The sequence below is a fragment of the Oncorhynchus clarkii genome, chromosome 12 (assembly GCF_045791955.1).
Source record: "Oncorhynchus clarkii lewisi isolate Uvic-CL-2024 chromosome 12, UVic_Ocla_1.0, whole genome shotgun sequence".
NCBI classification, from domain to species: Eukaryota; Metazoa; Chordata; class Actinopteri; order Salmoniformes; family Salmonidae; genus Oncorhynchus; species Oncorhynchus clarkii.
Window position 1 is genome coordinate 56,635,629 of NC_092158.1, and position 21,969 is coordinate 56,657,597.

The following is a 21,969-nucleotide window of genomic DNA, read 5'->3' on the forward strand; positions in this document are numbered from 1 at the left end:
ATTGGGGTGGATATTCTATGTAACATCCATACTTGTAGGCTACATTGTTACAGGATTTGAACTTCGTATTTTATATTCTGGGGAGATCAGGCCTATTTGAAAATACATTAAGCTATTGAACGATGGTGGTACAGGTCGTAGGCCTATATGTCTGGACAAACTTATTATATATAATATGTTTCAATAATAATAATCTATATCCTATTTTTGTGAACTAGAGGAATTACACCAAAACCTGCATCAGTGTGGCAATGCAATCAGACCATGTATGTAGGACAATGGCATTATAATTCATTTTGATTCCACATTATGATTCTACATTATGACTCTTATGCCATTTCTCTGTTTGACCAACAGGTGGCACATGAACTAATCGATGTTTGCCATGGATCCATTTTCATCATCCTGGACATACTTTATTGCGTTTTTAGAGAGATACTTTCATGTTATTGCTGAGTAAATGTTCATGTGCGTGCGTGTGCGTGCGTGTGTGTGGGGGGGGGGGGTGTTTGGATTTCTACAACAATAACATACATATTTTCCATGATTGCACAGTCTGTTGCCATATTTCTTTTATTTAACCTTTATTTAACTAGGAAAGTCAATTAAGGACAAATTCTTGTTTACAATGACGGTCTACCAAAAGGCAAAATACATCCTGCGGGGACGGGGGCTGGGCTTTTTTTTATTTTTATAAAAAACATATAAATATAGGACAAAACACACATCACGACAAGAGAGACCTAAGACAACAACATAGCAAGGCGGCAACACGGGATGGTAGCAACATGACAACAGCACAAAACATGGTACAAACATTATTGGGCACAGACAACAGCACAAAGGGCAAGAAGGTAGAGACAACAACACATCACGCAAAGCAGCCACAACTGTCAGTAAGAGTGTCCATGATTGAATGCAGAGATTGAGATAAAACTGTCCAGTTTGAGTGTTTGTTGCAGCTCGTTCCAGTTGCTAGCTGCAGCGAACTGAAAAGACGAGCGACCCAGTGATGTGTGTGCTTTGGGGACCTTTAACAGAATGTGACTGTTAAAGCCTAAACATTTCTGATCTGTAGGGTTATGTATCAGGCATTTTCCATTAGACCAGGTCTGCATAATTTGATGAAATGTGTTCAAATTTGTATTTGTTTAGAAGAGTGCAAGAGAGCATGCAAACTAATAAGGCGTGAAGAATGCAGGAGTAATCATACCCTGTCCATCACTGTAGGGCCATTCCCACATACAGACCCCCTCAGTCACGCCAGACACATAAGTTAACACCATAGTGTTACAGTTGATCCCAGCTGATCTGCAGGGACTGGGGCTATGCACACCACAGACATCTAGCAGAGTGGGGCTTTAGCACACACAGCAATACCAGATAGCTCATTGAAATGCTGTGAATGCCATGCCACCAAACTATTTGGCGCTGCCATGGTAAATTGGACCAAATGTCCATTCCCTGTCTTCTTGGTATGGTTGGTATGGTCGTGTCCCATCAGGCGCATGGCCCAGCAGGGACGTTTGGCACAGCACCATGACACATTTAACCCAGGGGGATTTCTCAACTGCTGATTCATGATCCCACAGCAGCACTGCTACAACAACAGTCAATAAGACAAAACTGGCAAAAAAATAAACACTTTATACTATAGCTATCAAAGTTAATATATCTATAATGTGCCCACTATGTGTCCTTACGTATATATTTATTCATTATTACATCAACTTAAAATCAAAGTTCTGGGCTGTTTCGCCAATCCGGTGCCTTTTGAGAAATGTAACTTGTTCTAGGTCGTCCAACAATTCAGTGCCTTTTGAGAAATGTAACTTGTTCTAGGTCGTCCAACAATTCAGTGCCTTTTAAGAAATGTAACTTGTTCTAGGTCGTCCAACAATTCAGTGCCTTTTGAGAAGTGTAACTTGGTAAAAAAAAAAAAAAATGTTGATTTCTCAAAATGTTAACATTCTGTCATAAATAGCACATGTTCAACTTCATAAAAATAGGTATTCCCATCTCAAGAGGTTAAATAAAAAAGTATGACTATGGTAAGTTCCTATTGAGTGCCAAATAAAGTAACAGGGTTGACGATTTCTTCTTAAATCAGCCATAAATGTCCTCATGACAGGGAGAATGGAAGCTTGTTGTGTGCAACAAGGAGTAGAAATTGAATGCAAGCTTCACCCCAAAAAATGAACTGTTAAAACATTTCTAGCCTGTCCATCTATGGGTAACAGGGTCTATGTGTTTTGCTCAACCCACTCAGTTTTCCACCACAAAATACCAGAAAATTGCAAAAAAGAGTAGAACCAGCTCACCTACTATTACTCTATGATTTGACTATTAGATGTTCAATGTTTATTTTTATATATATATTTAAAAAGGAATAGTTTTCCCCATATTAAAATGAGAGTGCAGTTCATGTAACAAACAGGGTGACATTAAAACATGGGAGAGAAATAAATTATAATCTTCAGAAATGACTTTGTCAAAGCAACAAAATAACTAGCGCTTTACAATGATGGTGAAACTTGGAGAAATTTAGTGATTAAGTGGGTTAAAAAAAACTTCCCAGAAGTGACTCAGGGTTGACAGGGGGACAAACCAAAATGCTGAATTTTGGCACTTTGGCAAGTCTTTATTCATATTAAAAATCAGATTTTTTTGGGCGGCCTTTTGCATCCCCCTAATTAAAAAAAATATTAATGATTTAATCTTTAAGTCAGTCTGTTGCCATATTGATTTATTTTATTTAACCTTTATTTAACTAGGCAAGTCAGTTAAGAACAAATTCTTATTTACAATGACGGTCCAAATGTGGAATCCCTACCCTTGCCGATATCATGGACAGTAATGGTTTGAGAACATTCCAAGATTTGAAAGATACATACACATTACCAGGCAACTCCTTTTTTCTATATTTACAACTTAGTACCTGAACCCCCCTCCCCATGTGATCTGTATAAATGGGAAGTACATTTAATATAACAGCCTTTTCAAATTCAATATTGGTGAACAAGTTCTACTTAAAATATCAGAGATGCAAAAGGAACTCATTTTGTGGAACGACCCTACTAAGGAAACGTATAGGTTCCTCCTATACCTACAGTATCCCTACCGTCAAATAACACAGATTCAATGTACAGGAGCCATTTAGTGGCCCAGCACTTCCCAGCGCAACGCACCCACAGAACCCCAGGCCTATCTCACTGATGATAGTGTTATGGGGCTGCAGGGGCTATTTATAGCCAGCCCTGTGACTGTGAGTACGCTGGCCATGCTAGGTGGATTCCAGTGGTATGCTCAGCTCCAGTACAACCCAACCAGCACCTGCTGCTAGAGCTAACTGCCACGCCGTCGTTTCAGCTCCCACTGGGCCTGGACCACATAGCCCCAGGCCAAACCTCAGGAGGAGAGAAAAGAAGGTCAGACAGTCATCCAGTCATCCATTTATTTTGGTTGGCCTGGTGATTTGTTTGTGTCTTTCTATTTTTGTTACATTTGAGATCTCTTGACATTTAAAGGCGTATGGTTCTTTTGTTTCAGGTTTTGTTGGAGGAGGATTTGACTGGAGTGGTGGTTGATGTGTGAAGAGTTTTAGGATCTGGTCAGAGGGCTCAGGCTGACATGACATGAGGGGGGCCTCCTTCTAGTACACATGAAGGTAACTGTAGATCATAGACGTCTTAATGGAAGTGTCAGATGGTCTCACTTTTGCAGACACTTTCAACAAGCACTATCTTCTACAAACACACGTTCAACTGGAGAATTCCTACAGGTCAGATACCTTCAGATTCTCACCTAATAACTGCATTTTCACAAAATGTCACAACCCTGATAGAGGTTTCAAAGATAATGTAGATAATATACATTTACTATTAAAATACCCAGATACATTTTATTTGATACTTTTACATTTAGAAAAAAAAAATAGATTAGGAACTAAGATAAGGGAAATTAGGCAGTGATAGAGTGATGCTGAGACTCAGATTTTTCTATTTAAAATGTATGTCAAACAAAAACCAATGATTGCAAAGTTAAACAAACCATACAACCACAGTTCCAGTCAAACGTTTGGACACCCCTACTCATTCAAGGGTTTTTCTTTATTTTTACTATTTTCTACATTGTAGAATAATAAGGAAGACATCAAAACTATGAAATAACACATGGAATCATGTAGTAACCAAAAAAGTGTTAAACAAATCCAAATATATTTGAGATTCTTCAAAGTAGCCTCCCTTTGCCTTGATGACAGCTTTGCACACTTTTGGCATTCTCTCAACCACCTTCATGAGGAATGCTTTTCCAGAAGTCTTGAAGGAATCCCCACATATGCTAAGCACTTGTTGGCTGCCTGTCCTTGACTCTGCGGTCCAACTCATCCTAAACCATCTCAATTAGGTAGAGGTCGGGTGATTGTGGAGGCCAGGTCATTTGATGCAGCACTCTATCACTCTCCTTCCTGGTCAAATAACCCTTACGCAGCCTGGGGGTGTGTTTTGGGTCATTGTCCTGTTGAAAAACAAATTATAGTCCCACTAAGCACAAACCAGATGGGATGGCGTATCCCTACAGAATGCTGTGGTAGCCATGCTTGTTAAGTGTGCCTTGAATTCTAAATAAATCACTGACAGTGTCACCAGCAAAGCATTCCCACACTCACACCTCCTCCTCCATGTTTCACGGTGGGAACCACATATGCAGAGATCATCCGTTCACCTACTCTGCGTCTCAGAAAGACACGGCGGTTGGAACCAAACATCTCAAATTTGGACTCATCAGACCAAAGGACAGATTTCCACCAGTGTAAAGTCCATTGCTTGTGTTTCTTGGCCCAAGCAAGTCTCTTCTTCTTAATGGTGTCCTTTAGTAGTGGTTTCTTTGGAGCAATTTTACCATGAAGACCTGATTCACGCAGTCTCCTCTGAACAGCATTTATTTGAGGCTATAACTCTAATGAACTTATCCTCTGCAGCAGAGATAACTCTGGGTCTTCTTTTCCTGTGGCGGTCCTCATAAGAGCCAGTTTCATCATAGCGCTTTATGGTTTTTGCAACTGCACTTGAAGAAACTTAAAAAGTTCTTGAAATTTTCCGCATTGACTGACCTTTATGTCTTAAAGTAATGAATGACTGTCGTTTCTCTTCACTTATTTGAGCTGTTCTTGCCATAATATGGACTTGGTCTTTTATCAAATAAGGCTATATTCTGTATACCACCCCAACCTTGTCACAACACAACTGATTGGCTCAAACGCATTAAGAAAGAAAGAAATTCCACAAATTAACAAGGCACACCTGTTAAATGAAATGCATTCCAGGTGACTACCTCATGAAGCTGATTGAGAGAACGCCAAGAGTGTGCAAAGCTGTCATCAAGGAAAAGGGTGGCTACTTTGAATTTATAGAATTTGATTTGTTTAACACTTTTGTGGTTGTTACATGATTCCATATGTGTTATTTCATAGTTGTGATGTCTTCACTATTATTCTACAATGTAGAAAATAGTCAAAATAAAGAAAAACCCTTGAATGAGTTGGTGTGTCCAAACTTTTGACTGGCACTGTATATACTGACATTCACAAGAACTACTTACAAAATTGTTGTTACCAACTGTTCTTGCACTGTTCTTCAAGTAAAGGTGTTTTTGTAAAAAAAATTTTTTAGAAATGGTTAAAAGTAATCCTTGTGCATACACTTGTATGGTTTAACTTTGCAATTATTGGTTTTTGTTTGACATACATTTGAAAAATCTTAGTCTCAGCATCACTCTGTTAGCATTGAATTGCCCATAAACAAAACTTGATTAAAAACTGTGTAGTTGCATGTTAGGATGTAATTTCATCTCATTCAAAGACATCAACATTTAAAATTTGAATAATAATGTTTTTTCTTTCTGTAATTCTGATTTACGTTGACTGAATCAAGCCTTGAACCCTGAAGAACTATTAAGTGTGACTTAGAAAGTAAGACAGCATCCTACACCGCATTTAAAATAGAGCACTGTGGCAGTAGAGAGATGTCAGAATAACCTCTCCATGTGATATCATTGACGAGGAGGAGGAGGACAAGGACATTGGCGCCAACTGATGACGTCAGCAATTCGACTAGTTCCTACTGCGCTGCCCTATGTTCACTAAGTGATTTTGGCGAGGTGGAAGAACCAAATGACAAACCGTGTCCTGAGCCCCAACCTCTAGTCTCAGCCCCGTTAACACCCCCTTTATCTCAAGTTAGTGATGCTGCTCTACTGCCTGAGCCCTGTATAACCAACCTGACAGAGGAGGGAGAGAGTACAGACGGGTCAGGTGAAACATCAGATAAAACTTCTGGGATACCTTAAGGGGCACTGTCGCTGGGGCCCTCCCTGATACTGACACCAATGAGGGGCTCTGATCCTCTCAACCCAGATTCTCCTCCAAGACTATTTTGATCAGACCAAAAGTAAACCAATACAACCAGGACAGGGGACGAGAACACTTGGGCAGAAAGCCAAATGAGGATTCCACAACATATGGTAGAAAGCAGGAAAAGGGTCCCAGTATCTGTGGTACTGAAAGTAAACTCCTTAGCAGCCCCCCCCCCCCCCTGACGGTGGTCAGGAGGATGAGGGGGAGGGGCTGGGGCTGGACTGCATGGGGGCCAGCAATAGAGAGGAGCAGACTGAGCTGTCACTCAGAGCCAGGAATAGAAAAGCGCCTGCAAGCTGCATCTCGACACTCACAGTCGGCGAGCTGCAGTCAGGAATCCCGGCGTGTTGTTATTCAGAGTGTTCCCTCGCAACCGGGCAGCAACACCAACGGCAGAGACCTCCCGGATCCCAGAGCTTGCCAACGGACAGCCATCAAGACACCTGGAGATTCAGTCTGCTCCCTCAGAAACGCTGTAGAAGCACCTGGCGGCTCCAAGGGGTTCTACAACACAGCGGTGAGCCATCCACCATGTCCACCAAGTTCTATAAGGCAGACAGAGACCTGGCCTTCAGCAAACACTACTGCCCCCAGGCAGACTATTTGGATGTCTACAACTCCAGCTGTAGGTCCTTGACCCAGCCGTCTCCAGTCAGCGATTGGTCAGAAGATGATATCTCCCTCCAGCAGTCCTCGGTTGTCTCAGCTAACATCCAAAGCACAACAGCATGCTCAGAAACTGGCAGCTTCGAATGCATTGATGTGGCTATGGAAAACCAGGGTGAGGTGTACAGGGGGGGAACAAAAACTGTTCCCAAGAGGCAAATCCAACTGAAGAGACGTAACACGGCGGAATCACAAGACAGTGATAAGGGAGAGGTGACAAATGAAGCCCAATGTACACCCAGTACAGCCAGCCACCGCAGGGACATGTTCATGCGTCAGCACAGCACCCCAGCAACTTTCCACCAGGAGTCACATGGGATGGAGTCGGAGAACAGGACAGCTCAGGCCGAGCGAAAACAGAGGCTCCAGAAGTCGATGTCCCTGGACGAGACCTCCACAAAAACCAAAATGGCCTCCTGTATCATCAAGAGTGTCCTGTCGAAGAAGATGCAGTGTGAGCTGAATCTACAAAACAAAACTGAAGTGAACGAAGGAGCCTTCGCACCTCTGGAGGTCCAGAATAACGGTAAGAACTGTCACCAGAGCCCTCTGGCAGCCAAAGAGATCAACACAACTGATATGGGCTCTGTTGATTCACATAGACAGAGTCACTCTATCCAATACCATCAGGTTGCGAGCGCTAAAACACACCAAAAGTCGCTTTACAAACAGAACTCCGTTTCACTCGTGAGCAGCTTTGGAGGGTCTGAGTTTCAGAGCACCAGCACTAAGAGGGCTGAAATAGCCTCCACTCTGGAAAGTGAGGAAATAGAAAGGCAAAACCCCAGGGATGGGGCTCTGCCGTACGCTAACCGGAGCCCAGGGGACAGACTATCTTGTGACTCAGCAAAGGGCAAAACGCGGAGCACATGTGCTGGTTCAAGCAGATCTGGAGGCAAACAGGCTCCGGTGAAAAACACACCAGAGGAATGCAATAGGGGGCAAGGGGTCCATAAACAACAGAACCCCCTGCCTAAGGGGCTACAGAGGACTGATACACTCTGGGGCAGTCAAGTCAGTCAGCAGCCACTAATTCCTGAAGGTGTATCAGGAAAGGCGATAGAGACGGGGGACAGGGGAGAAGTCAAGTTTGTGGGACATTCTGGGAACATGGGGACACAGGAGATATTTAAAGCCAAGGCCCCAGTACATGTGGTGAGGGATGTGAGGAGGCTGGTGAAAAATACCTACAACCTGTCTTTCAAAAACGCAGCGGACACCATTTTGGGAAAAGAGGACAGTCTCCTGTCCTTCTATCAGCAGTCTGTGTATGACCAGGTCAGCCACAGAGAGGCCTGCGGGGTCAGAGCACCCGGGCCTAATGAAAAGCTATTAGTGAAGAAAGTGTTCCCATCGGCACCTCTGAAGGTCGTGGATACAGCTTCACTTTACACCACCCCCAAGGGATATGTAACCAAAGCCACAGCTCTCCATGAATCACAAGACAGAATTCCTAACACTGGATTTACAAATATCACACCCCAAAGCCTTGCAAAATCTATTGAGAAAAGAGGCAGCCGACCCAATATCAACCAGTCTGATAACCTGAGTAGTAATGCCAATGCAAGTTCAAAAGAGATGCTTCGGCAGACCTGGTCTTCAGTGGAGCCCCCCAGTAAGTCTAATCAGCAATGGTGTGAAAGAACAGGCACCACCAATGAGAAACAGAAATCCCCACAAGCAACTGCCACAAATAGTTTTACTTTAGTTCCAGCATATTACTCATCAGCAGCACACGTGTACCAGCCAGAACAGTATCAGCCCTCAGTTACAATGTGTTCCAGTGCCAAGGATAGCAGCCAAAACCAGGGCCCTCCTCCCAGATCCCAGGGTCAAACTACACTCACTTGCACACCTTCCCCTGCCTGTGTACAGCTCAACACCACTGGGACTCCACAGCCACTGATGTCTCCCTTCTTCCATACACCAAACCCCATGAACTACCAGACAATTCAAACCCACGTTGGAAAGATGACTTTCATACAGGCCCCTGTCCTGATGCAGCCTCCCCCTCAAAACCAGCCAGTCCAACTGCTGAGGGGAGAAGAATTCTCACCGCCACAGCCAACAGGGAATGGAGAAAACAAAATGCCCTCCCCAGACACACAAAAACAGCAGTACCTGTGCAGCACACAGGGTTTCATGGCCCCGTTCAGCACAGAGTACAGGCAGGGCAGTGCAGGCTTAGCATATCCTGAGATAGCTGGAGGTCAGGTTTACGGACAGGGACCCCGACACATGCTGATGGACCCGGAGACGGGGAGATGTTTCTACATCGACGTTCCCCAACTTCCACCTCAGCGCAAGATGCTGTTTGATCCAGAGACCTGCCAGTACGTGGAAGTGCTGCTGCCACAGCAGACGATGCCTACAGCAGTCCTGCCACCAGCGTGTGCCATGCCCTACCACTCACTGCAATTCCCAGCCATGTACCCTCCCAAGTGCTTCTCTGTTCAGGCTCATCCACAGGAGAAGCCTCACACCTGGCTGTAAGACTGCTGCCTACCGGACTGCAACAGCAGAACACTTAACATTACGACAGGACTGTACACTGCACTGTCCAGGGGGTAAGGACTGAGGGTAAGCCGCACAAGGCTACCCAGAGATGGATCAGAGTGTCTTACATACTGTCAGGTTGAGTAAAACTTGGGTATCAGTAATAGTGACGAAAATCAGTGTCTCATCTCGGATTCACCTGAATCCGAAAATTCCTGACACAATACCCATAAAGATGATGACTACCGGGACTTCACGTTGTCAGATATTTGTGTGGGGGAGCAGAGGGCTGCTAAGGTATGCAATGTTTTCCATACCGAAAATGCATACAGTGTATTTACCTGTGGTTCTCTGAACCCTCCTCTTCTCTCCCTATTGAAACTGTGTCTTTCTGGGCAGATGCTTGATGATCTTTTACTGTAACTAAAATGGCATGTCATCTCATTTTCTAACATAAACCGTTTTTTTTGTGATGATGTTTGCCATGTCTAGTTGTGTAATATAGATAAAACAACACTTTCTTAAAACACAGACAAACACAGGAGAAATTAAGATTTGAGTGGGTGCTATTTTTCTTTTTTTACACTGAGTGGATTATTTTGTAAGCTTTTGTTGTCTTTTACATCTCACCCTTGTTTACTTGAGGAGAGTGGCCTGAACAAGCCGAGAGGGCAGCTGTCGTCAGATTAAAAACGCATCACCAGGGGCAGACTGCAATGGCCACTATTGACAGAGGCCCTGACAGACAAGGTGTAATATGGATGGGAAATTCAATTCAACATCTTTCATCATGTCACAGTGAAATCAATACTGAACAGCCATAAAAACTCTGATCCTGTACTTCCTTGATAGATCAATAGACCCTCGCCTCTTGGCCTGCACTTTTTTTCTTCCAATCTGTGCAGTGTTGTTGTTCAGTCTCTCTCAGCTAATACAGTACAATTACCATGTTGACGTGACTTAGAAGCATGTGGGTTTTCTTTCTTACAGCACTTTTTGGTCAGATTGTAAATATGTTCATCGACGGCTCTCCTCTCACTAATCTGGTTTTAACATTTTATTGTAACACTTAATAATGTAAACAAACATTTAACGTAGTCAAAAAATAGGAATGTTTTAATATATTACACTTTCATTTTATATCATAACTGTTTTGCTTGACCTCCGATTGAGTTCAGATCATTAGAAGAGAGAGACACTATCATTACTTGTTCATTTTGTACACAAGAAAGACTTAATAAAATACAAAAAAACACTGCTAATGTTGTTTCTGCTTCTTCAGTACAGCCTATATACAAGCATACGGTCAGTATGTGTCAATATATGGCTCTGTGTTCTTCAGCGTAGACCAATAATAGATGCAATAAAAACGTGGTGGTGAGTAAGAAAAGAGATGGTAGACCAAACCTCCAAAATAAATGGTGAGTTACGTGCTCTAGTAAATCATATTCCAGTCACAACATTGCAACATCGTGCATTTGTAAGTGTCCAAAACAATAAATAGCTGTGAAAATCACACCTCAGTATAAAAACAATCTAAAAGATTAATCATTGAACTTTTACTATACTTTGGTGCAGGCCAAGGTAATTGTTGTGTCCATGCGTACACTCTCAGTCCTCTCTCTTAATTCATGGGAAGCTGGGGCAGATGGGGAGATAGCGCAGGCAGCTGATCTTCCTAACGCAGCTCATTCCAATGGGAAAGTCATAAGTAGTATGTATGTTCGCGGAGCTTCCCACACTGCCCTCATCAGCCTTCCAGTCCAACAGCCCTCTCTCCTTCCTTGTGCCTGTTTGGGCCACACACACAAGTATACATGCACAAAACACACACACCCACAATGACACATCTCATCGGCGGGGCTGTAGTGGAGCAGATTGAGAGCTTCAAGTTCCTTGGCGTCCACATCACCAACAAACTAACATGGTCCAAGCACACCAATCATGGTGTGACAGTCATGAAGAGGGCACGACAAGTCACCATCATGAGACTGAAAAGATTGGGCATGGGTCCTCAGATCCTCAAAAGGTTTTACAGCTGCACCATTGAGAGCTTCCTGACGGGTTGCATCACTGACTGGTATGGCAATTGCTCGGCCTCCGACCGCAAGGCACTACAAAGGGTAGGGCGTACAGCCCAGTACATCACCGGGGACATCCAGGACCTCTATACTAGGCGGTGTCAGGGGAAGGCCCTAAAAATGGTCAAATACTCCAGCCACCCTTGTCATAGACTGTTCTCTCTGCTACAGCACGGGAAGCGGAACCGGAGCGCCAATTTTAGGTCCAAGAGGCTTCTAAACAGCTTCTACCCCCAAACCATAAGACTCCTGAACAGCTAATCAAATGGCTACCTAGACTATTTGCATTGCCCCCCCACCCCCTTTTTCTACGCTGCTGCTACTCTCTGTTATTATCTATGCATAGTCACTTTAATAACTCTACCTACATGTACATATTACCTCAATTACCTCGACACCAGTGCCACTACACATTGACTCTGTACCGGTACCCCCTGTATATAGCCTCGCTATTGTTATTTTACTGCTGCTCTTTAATTATTTGTTATTCTTATCTCTTACTTTTATGGGGGGGGGGGGGATTTCCTTAAGACTGCATTGTTGGTTAAGGGCTTGTAAGTAAGCATTTCACTGTAAGGTCTACAACACCTGTTGTATTCGGCGCATGTGACAAATGCAATTTGATTTGATCAACAAACATGGGTAGTTACAGGCAACCGTTTGAAGGATTGGCGTGTCCCAAAGTGACATGGTGGTGACACATACTGTCAACAAACACAAAGCAACGGGTCCCTCCGATCCGTGTGTGATGAGGTGGCTAGGCGGTGCTGTGCGTTTGACATCTGTTAACGAGATGAGGTGTTGCACTCTTACAGAGCATGCATACCTGGGATGGTGTTATCCAGAGCAAACGCCAGGAAGCCTCCAACAAACATCTCAGTGGTTAGGAGCACTGTGAGGATTTGATCCACCTCTGCAACTCCTGAGGGCAATGAAACATGTTCCACCAAATGAATGATCCTTAATCATTATTCATAGCATCCAACATAATATCCAGCAGCAAAACTGTACTAAATCTGCATACCAGTCTAACTGTACACATACTCTGAACTTTCTACAGCCACTCCTACACTTCCTCAGCAGATGATGATGATGCCTTTTCTTATCAATAAAGCCCTTTTAAATGTGCAGCCCACCTGTTTTGATGCAGCCAGGGTGCAAGTCTAGGTAGCTGGGCAGCATGAGACCGAAGAACATGGAGAAGCCGAGGACAAAGAGATTCCTAGAGGAGTTGAGGTCTACGCTCTGCAGGTTGGACAAGCCCACAGCCGTGATCATACCTGCAGGGCATAGACAACACAAACAACAGAGGTGTGGAAAAGGTTATTAATTGTCATATTTTTAAACGGTTCTCCGTGTTTCTAGCTACAAACATAATATGATCCCCCTTCTGAAATAGTGAGTTTTTTGTGATCATACTACCCCCCCTGGTGGCTGATACTGAGATGATGCTGTGTGTGGAATCTGTATTTGGAAGTCACAGAACACAGTGGGATAATCTCAAATGCTTACTCCTTGCTTCCTCTCTCCTCGCATCCTTCTCAAAACCCATTGGATAAGAAACACAGAGGTCACTCCCCTCTGACCTTCTCCTCCAATGGGTTTTGAGAAGAGCGCGAGGGGAGAGGACGCGAGGAGTATGCAATTGAGATTCTCCCAATGACTCACCGAACAAGGTGCAGAACATGCCACCTAGAATGGGGTCAGGCAGAGATGCGAAGAGGGCAGTGAATTTCCCCACTGTTCCTAACAGGAACATTATGGCTGCACCATATTGCACCACTCTCCTGCTGCCCACCTGTGTTTAGGGACATAGTACAACGTGGCTCAATGTGAACTGTGCAACCTCTAGTATCAGTTGCAGTTCATTGATTATTAATCCACACCAGAGTAACATACCAGTATATGTAAAGATGAGTAGACCCTTAGTCAATAATTATGTGGAAATAATAACAATTGATTTCCATTGCGGCAAAGGGCTTGCACTAGAGACCGTGTTGATAAGCGTTTATCCGTTTCAAACCGATATTATTGCTGATTCCAACTTGAACAAGACATAAGTACAACATCTGAGATTCCATATGTACACTCAAGTGTTTTAAGTAAATAGATTAAAGACAGCATTTCTGAAAAACTGGGGAGGGGCTAAGCTTACTAACCTTAGTGATTCCCAGAACTCCAATGTTGGGACTGGAGGAGGTGGAGCCATTTCCTGTACCCAGCAGTCCTGCTATAATACAGCACACCCCCTCTGTGAAAATACCCCTAGTATGGGAAAGACAAGACACGAAGGATAATGAAGGATGCAGACACATACATACATACATCCACACAGAGAATAGAGTACTGATGCTTGACCATAGACGACTATCTAGAACATAGGTTTATGTCAGAGCCTTCGGTCCAGGTTAGAAATCTAAACTGTGGCGTAGGAGACTGATGCTCACCTGTTGATGGCATGGACAGGTGGCGGAGGTGCCCCTGAGAGGCGAGCACAGGCGTAATAGTCCCCGATAGACTCTATAATGCCAGCTAGTGTGGCACTGAACATGCCCAGCACTCCGGCGATGGTCACCGTGGGCAACCCCCACTGACCTTTCAGTGACACACAAACACCACAAGTCGGAATTATTCCCCTATGCAGCAAGACAAGAGGCAATGGCAATGGATGACAACTTAGATCATTTCAACCATTGAAAATGGTATATAAGGTCATTCTAAAGGTGATCAGAAATGGCCAGTGTCATCCACTTTCTTAACTTGACCCTTGCTCTAGCTCAGGTGTCCAAACTGCCCCGGTGTGAGAGACAATGGCTGTAAGGCTGGCCTCTTACAGGGGTAGGGGAAGCGGAACCAGGGTGAGAGGGTCATGATGTCACCGCGCGCATCGGTGCGTGCCTTCTGTCCGTACTTGCTGGGGTCACTGGGCAGCACGTCGGTCAGGGTCAGGATGTAACACAGCAGCCACACCAACATGATGGCCATGATAATCTAAACCCAGCACCACAGACACACAGAGAAGGGGAACAACATGACATATCATACAGCGTAATCATAGAGCTTATTATGTAGGCCTATTCTTTGCCCATTCTTACAGCCCTTTTCATCAGGAAGCTAATACTTTGCATTAATGTAATGGTGAAATTACCCCTGTGGTCTGTGTCTATCTATCACAGTGAGTCATTTATATAGCCTGGCCTTGACAATGTCCCCATGACCTGGCTGGCAGCACTGATTAAGGCAGTAATACAGAGGAAAATGCAATAAAGTCTGCCTAAGATGAGACTTTATTATACCTCTCAAGATTGGAGTGGCATGGTAAGTGCTGTGAATGATTAGCTTGGTGTATTTGATGAACATCAGTTCATGCCCCACATGAGAACATCTGATTAGCATGGATCGGAGGACTTTTTAACATCCCCTGTGAGACAAATATGTGTTTTTTTGGTTCTAACCGGGAACATCTTAAAGATCTGGAACCTGGTGATGCTGAAGCCTTTCTTCCTGTTGTAGGTGAGGAAAGGGAAGGACCAGTTCCTCAGGTACTGAGCAAATAGCACGATGAGGAAGATGCACCTGGGGAGACGCAGAGGATCAGTAAGGCAGTGATATAGCGACAACATAACCGAATCAAAGACAAAGCAACAGGGGAAAAGCAATGGACCCTTTAAACACTCGTGGGAATTGCCTATATGGATAGGGCTACATTGAAATGTTTCTTACAGAAGAAAAATGAAAATCAAATGCATAACCATGGTAGCAATTGAAAGGGAACACTTTGGAGATGATGGGAAAAGTATTAGAGCAAAGGTGAGGGCACAACAGTTCGCCCGACACAAGCACGGTGGTTTGGAACACAACCATCCATCCCCGCCATCATACCTGTTGTTGTCGACGCAATCCAAAAAAAACGGTCCATTATAAATGGCCATCTGGGTCAGGTGGGCATGGTTTGAAAACTTGTTTTATTGCCAAGGCAATTCAGGGGAAAAAAACGGTAATTTTGACGCGCTCAGAAAGGAGTCATGAGTGCATTCAAGGTGCGTGTGCTGCGGCAAATTCTCTTCACAATGAACCAACACAGGCTCAATCTGTTCAGAACAACCCAGGGTATGACGCCATGTAATCTTGGAACTGTACATCAAGCACAGTGATCATACACACATTGACACTGTGCTGTATATGACATGAGTTTTATGATCTGGAAATGTGAAGTGCACATTTGGACTCACAAGTGTTTGGATTGCTTGAATGACATCCAAGCGGTATTTCTTATAATCCTCAACGTCTCATCTTTCAAAAATGCATAGACTCATCTTAATGTACAGCAGTTCCCTCACTTAGACAACAAAACATTTGCAAAAGTTGCCCAATTAGCAGGGGTGATGGGGGAACTTCTTGTCGCACAAGGTGCTCAAGTTCAGAGCGTCTGTCAGTCAAGACCCCCACACAGCTGTGAAATGCAGAGCCAGGGCTCTGACGTCAGGTATAGCATGTTACTGTACAGACACTGCGTTCCAATTCAGGCGTTTATCAGTGCCCAAATCTGCCATTTTCAACCTGTATACGGATACGAGTCTGAAGGGCTACCTTAATAATAAGTGATTAGATTCAATAGCTTCAATGGCCTTGGATTGAAGACAGTAAAGAGTCTCAAGCCCTAGTCAAAGTAATCCATTTCTACTATAGAAGCGAGGAACAGAAGTAAGAAAAACAGGCCCTCGGCCTAGAGAGTAATCAAACTCAGAAAACATTTGGATCTCAAGTGTAAGCATGAGTGGAGAGGATCAGATGGAAAGAGCAGAGTCCACAGAGAGGATGCATTACAGGGAAGGGTTGGATTCAATAGACAAAGGATGGATTGTGCTCTCACAGTGCTGAGAGGCCCCAGTGAGAGCCGGCTCTGTCCCCAGCTGTCTGGAAGACAGACAGGCCGATGAGGGACACGGTGGGGGTGACGGTCAGGGGCCCGATGTAGTCCAGGAGGAGACCAGGGAGACCCACCAGCCCGATGACCACCTCCACTGCACTGGATGCTATGATGGCACCCTGGATCTACAGGGGAGAGAAACCGACTGTTATTATCATTAGATATGTCAAATCAAATCAAATGTTATTTGTCACTTGCTTCATAAACAACAAGTGTAGACTAACAGTGAAATGCTAACGTACGGGTCATTTTCCAATAACGCAGAGTTAAGATAAGAAATTAAATTTAAAAAATAGAAATAGTGACACAAGGAATAAATACACCGTGAATAATGAATAACAATAATGAGTAAAAGTAACATGGCTACAGTGCATTCGGAAAGTATTCAGACCCCTTGACTTTTTCCACATTTTGTTACGTTCCAGCCTTATTCTAAAATGGATCATATTGTTTTTTCCCCCTCATCAATCTACACACAATAGCTCATAACAACAAAGCAAACAGCTTTTTTGAAATGTTTGCAACAAAAAACAGCGATTACAGCCTTGAGTCTTCTTGGGTATGACACTACAAGCTTGGCACACCTGTATTTGGGGAGTTTCTCCCATTCTTCTCTGCAGATCCTCTCAAGCTCTGTCAGGTTGGGTGGGTAGCGTTGCTACACAGCTATTTTCAGGTCTCTCCCGAGATGTTCGATTGGGTTCATTCATGTCGGGCTCTGGCTGGGCCACTCAAGGACATCCAGAGACTTGTCCCGAAACCACTTCTGCGTTGTCTTGGCTGTGTGCTTAGGGTTGTTGTCCTGTTTGAAGGTAAATCTTCACCCCAGTCTGATATCCTGAGTGCTCTAGAGCAGGTTTTCATCAAGGATCTCTCTGTACTTTGATTGGTGGAGTGCTGCAGAGATGGTTGTCCTTCTGGAAGGTTCTCCCATTTCCACAGAAGAACTCCGGAGCTCTGTCAGAGTGACCATCGGGTTCTTGGTCACCTCCCTGACCAAGGCCCTTCTCCCTCGATTGCTCAGTTTGGCCGGGCGGTCAGCTCTAGGAAGAGTCTTGGTGGTTCCAAACTTCTTCCATTTAAGAATGATGGCCACTGTGTTCTTGGGGACCTTCAATGCCGTAGACATTTTTTGGTACCCTTCCCCAGATCTGTGCCTCGACACAATCCTGCCTTATGGCTTGGTTTTTGCTCTGACATGCAATTTCAACTGTGGGACCTTATATAGATAGTTGTGTGCCTTTCCACATCATATTCAATCAATTTAATTTACCACAGGTGGACTCCAATCAAGTTGTAGAAACATCTCAAGGATGATCAATAGAAACAGGATGCACCTGAGCTCAATTTCGAATCTCATAGCAAAGGGTCTGAATACTTATAAGGTATTTCTGTTTTTTATTTTTTATAAATTTGCAAAGATTTCTAAAAACCTGTTATTGCCTTGTCATTATGTGTGTGTAGATTGTGTGTAGATCGATGAGAAATGTTTAATTTGATCAATTTTAGAACAAGGCTGTAACGTAACAAAATGTGGAAAAAGTCAAGGGAACTGAATACTTTCCGAATGCACTGTGTATACTGGGAGTACCAGGACCGAGTTGATGTGCAGGAGTATGAGGTAATTGAGGTAGCTATGTACAGGTAGGGGTAAAGTGACTAGGCAACAGAATAAGTAATAGACAGTAGCAGCAGCCTATGTGGAGGACCCCCATGTGACCTGACCAGGAAAATCTATTGATCCTAGTTATGTCTACATGATGTCTCAGATAATGTCAATTAAAGTGAGAGATGCTACAGTTCAGAAGGATGTACCACAAGATGGAGGCCCACTGAAAAGAAGCAGGAAGTACCTCTCTCATTCTTGGGTGCCAGATGTGGGTGGTGTTCAGAGGAAGACTCCAGTCCCCATAAATCTCCTCTGTGGAAAGACAGACAGAAACAACAGCCCATTAGTGAGGTTCTGTCTGTGACTGGGCCCTATTCTTTTCACACAGGTTGAGATTGAGGGACGCACCTTCAGGGGGACATTTCCATCTATCCAGCCCTAGGATAGCTTGAGCAGGGATGAGGAAAGCAAAAGCACTGGCCTGGAAAAGAGGTAACCTACAAATCGAAGATGAAACACAGGTGCATGATAAGCATTAGCAGACATACGCATGTACACACATGCACACAAACCAAGCACACACACCTGACTCCAAAGGTGGTTTGAATGAGTGTGGTGATTCCCACGCAGGTGAAGATGGTTCCCACCAGCTGACTGACAGTGTTCTGGTCCTTTCCCACACACATGGCCTCCGCTAGCAGGAAGGGCACAGCGATGGTCCCGCTAAAACACGTCAGGTAGTGCTGTGATCAAAGACGCAGTGTTAATCACCGTGGAGCGAGAAAGAGGGGGGGGGGGCAGAGATATGGGAAACGAGAGCACACAAAAAAGCAAGAGAAAGGTGGAGTCTACTGATGAAAGCATCCATGAAAACGAGGTGTGTGTGAAAGAGTGTGTGTGTATTTGTGCACCTGGAGGCCCAGTAGAATGCAGAGGTACCACGGTGGGACATCCTCTATGGTGTAGATCATGTCAAAGCCCGGCTGCTGCTTCTGCTGCTCGGCAGCCAGTTTCCCCCCCTCGGCACTCTGCTCCTGTTCCTCTGTCTGACTCTGGATGACATCACTCTGAGAGGGAGGACCAGAGACAGTCACACATCTAAACGGATTTTGGATTGGGTTGGCAACTTGGCACACACAAATCTTGAAAGCAGAGACACGTGTTCAACCACTGGGACTAATCGATGACAAAGGCTCTCGTACACCCTGGAAGTAAAACACAATTCAGTGTTTCCACGTTTGATTGTTTGTGTCCACCAGGTATTGTGTCTGCCCCATGTCAATAGCCACAAATGCCCCGAAAAAGCATTGTTTCAGCTAGAACCATCCTCCACAAGTTCAGTTCAGTTAGTCAGTCAGACATCATGGCGGTAAGGGCCGCAGTCTGAGTAAACAGTTTTTCCCACAGGGTCATTTCACCAAAAAAAGTCAACAGAAACACTGTGGGAATGAAGTAATAGGATAACTTAACAAGCTCAACTTTACACCTGATAGAAAAACATAGCACATCACATATGAACATCCCATAATCATGATCTTGTCAGGCCAGATCATGTACACTTACAAACATTAACAACCAAACTCATCAATGTATTGAAACGGTAGTAAATGAAGAGTTTACCTTGTGGTCTGGTTGTGTCTCTGTGTGCTGCATCTGCTTCCTCTGGGCTGTCAGGTCCTTGTGATGGTTTGTTGGGTATTGGGTAAGGCTGCTTTTCTCTGTGCTCTCTCAACTCAACGCTTGTGACCTCAGCCCTATACAGGAGTGGAACAGCGCATTGTATGGGGGTTGAGAGGACCAGATTAGCCAGGTTAATAATCTGCCCCAGAGGCGGACTTTACCCACTGGTGCTGAACAAGAGGCTGAGACTGTAAACCTAAAGGTAAAGGACCCAGGGTTCAAGAAGACACTTCTTGGAATGAGAGATAGTTGGGCTAGAATCAGAATAGCTATCAGAAAGAACTACATCGGAAGGGTTACATTTGTAGTTCTAGATTTGTGACCGATTGTGCATTTCATTTTATCGGAAGAGGTTGTGATAGCATCTAGGCCAGCCATACTCAATAGGCAGACAGTGGTCCGGATCCGGACCCAGAACAGGGTCAATACGGACTGTGGTCCGGATCTGGACCCAGAACAGGGTCAATACGGACTGTGGTCCGGATCTGGACCCAGAACAGGGTCAATACGGACTGTGGTCCGGATCTGGACCCAGAACAGGGTCAATACAGACTGCGGGTCTCGACTAAAGTAAATAAATGAATATATGTTATGTAAAAAATCTGGCTTTTAACAAACATGCTGTTGATAATTGTTATAGTGGAACGCGCAAGGTTCAATTTAGAAATTTGTTAATGCATGGACAGTTTTCCACTAGCAATTTCATTTACTGACAGACCTGATAGAAATGTCCAGTTGATCAACTAGCCCATGTTAGCTAGGTAAATAACCAGCTATCTAAATCTTGTTATTATCATGTCCAGATTACATTCCCTGGGCCCTCTACCTGTTTGTTTTACAGACTATGGCCTCGACACTCAGAGAGACCCTGTTGATTTTGAGTCCTTCAGGTATCATGAACACACAAGAGACAGGGCAAAATGTGTTGAATTGCAGAACATTTTCTTTAAAATAGCTAAATGTTCTCTCCACCACACTTGCAAATATCCATTAGGACCTTTGCAAGTGTTGGAGCATGCCCCTGGCTGTCTGTAAATAATCATTTAAAAAAAAAGAAAATCTCATCTGGTTTGCTTAAAATAAAACATTTGAAGTGCTTTATACTTTCTTTTGATACTTAAGTATATTTTTGAAATTACAATTATACTTTTATACTTTAGTATATTTAAAAACAAATGCTTTTTAACTTTTACTCATGTAGTATTTTACTGGGTGACTCACTTTTACTCACTTTTTCTTTTAAGGTATCTTTACTTTTACTGAAGTATGACAATTGAGTACTTTTTCCACCACTGAACATGAGATCTTATAAGGAAGACAGTGATGTATCAAATCCAGTATGTGAGTGAAGAGGGGGGGTTTAAAAAAAATACATTCTGAAAAATAACCACATGACAATGGATGAATGGACTTTTATTTTTTATTACAAACTTTCATGACTCATACCAACCACAAGAGGGCGACACACCGAGCCATGACTCCATATTCTATTAAGGGTCATGACCTCCGTATTGGAAAGATCTGCTCCAGACTTCCCCTTTGACTTCCTTCAGACAGTCCTTCCTGTTTCAAGCCACCCCAGTGTGTCCATACACATGTATGAGCAACGTGTGCATGTGTGTTTCTGTTTGTGAAAGTGTGTGTGATGTACAAGGTCGGGTGTGTCTTCTTGAGTAATATCCTAATTTTAAGAGGATAAAATGCATAGCTGTGTCTCAGGGTTGTACAGTCGTGGCCAAAATTTTTGAGAATGACACAAATATTAATTTCCAAAGTTTGCTGCTTCAGTGTCTTTAGATATTTTTGTCAGATGTTACTATGGAATACTGAAGTATAATTACAAGCATTTCATAAGTTCTCAAAGGCTTTTATTGACAATTACATGAAGTTGATGCAAAGAGTCAATATTTTCAGTGTTGACCCTTGTTCTTCAAAACCTCCAATCCGCCCTGGCATGCTGTCAATTAACTCTGGGCCACATCCTTACTGATGGCAGCCCATTCTCGCATAATCAATGCTTGGAGTTTGTCAGAATTTGTGGGTTTTTGTTTGTCCAACCGCCTCTTGAGGATTGACCACAAGTTCTCAATGG

General features: G+C 43.8%; 2 protein-coding genes across 2 annotated transcripts; one reads left to right on the plus strand and one right to left on the minus strand.

Annotated features, from left to right (window-relative positions):
- Positions 1–6,640: 6,640 nt before the first annotated feature.
- Positions 6,641–10,839, plus strand: LOC139422487 (uncharacterized). The gene has a single exon (XM_071173651.1). The coding sequence runs from the start codon at positions 6,641–6,643 to the stop codon at positions 9,572–9,574; it is 2,934 nt and encodes a 977-aa protein (XP_071029752.1). The 3' UTR covers positions 9,575–10,839.
- A 173-nt stretch (positions 10,840–11,012) lies between these two features.
- LOC139420848 (solute carrier family 23 member 1-like) lies at positions 11,013–19,986 on the minus strand. Its single transcript, XM_071171195.1, is given in 15 exon segments — positions 11,013–11,212; positions 11,214–11,367; positions 12,485–12,580; positions 12,795–12,938; positions 13,327–13,456; positions 13,818–13,923; positions 14,106–14,253; positions 14,493–14,649; positions 15,114–15,234; positions 16,532–16,713; positions 18,442–18,509; positions 18,606–18,694; positions 18,783–18,940; positions 19,109–19,264; positions 19,818–19,986. Coding segments are annotated over 15 exon segments (1,815 nt in total). The 5' UTR covers positions 19,851–19,986; the 3' UTR covers positions 11,013–11,139.
- Positions 19,987–21,969: the final 1,983 nt, after the last annotated feature.

What these genes read in the sequence shown, in the direction of transcription:
- LOC139422487 (XM_071173651.1), top strand. Translation starts at nt 6,641, where the DNA reads ATGGGGGCCAGCAATAGAGAGGAGCAGACTGAGCTGTCACTCAGAGCC.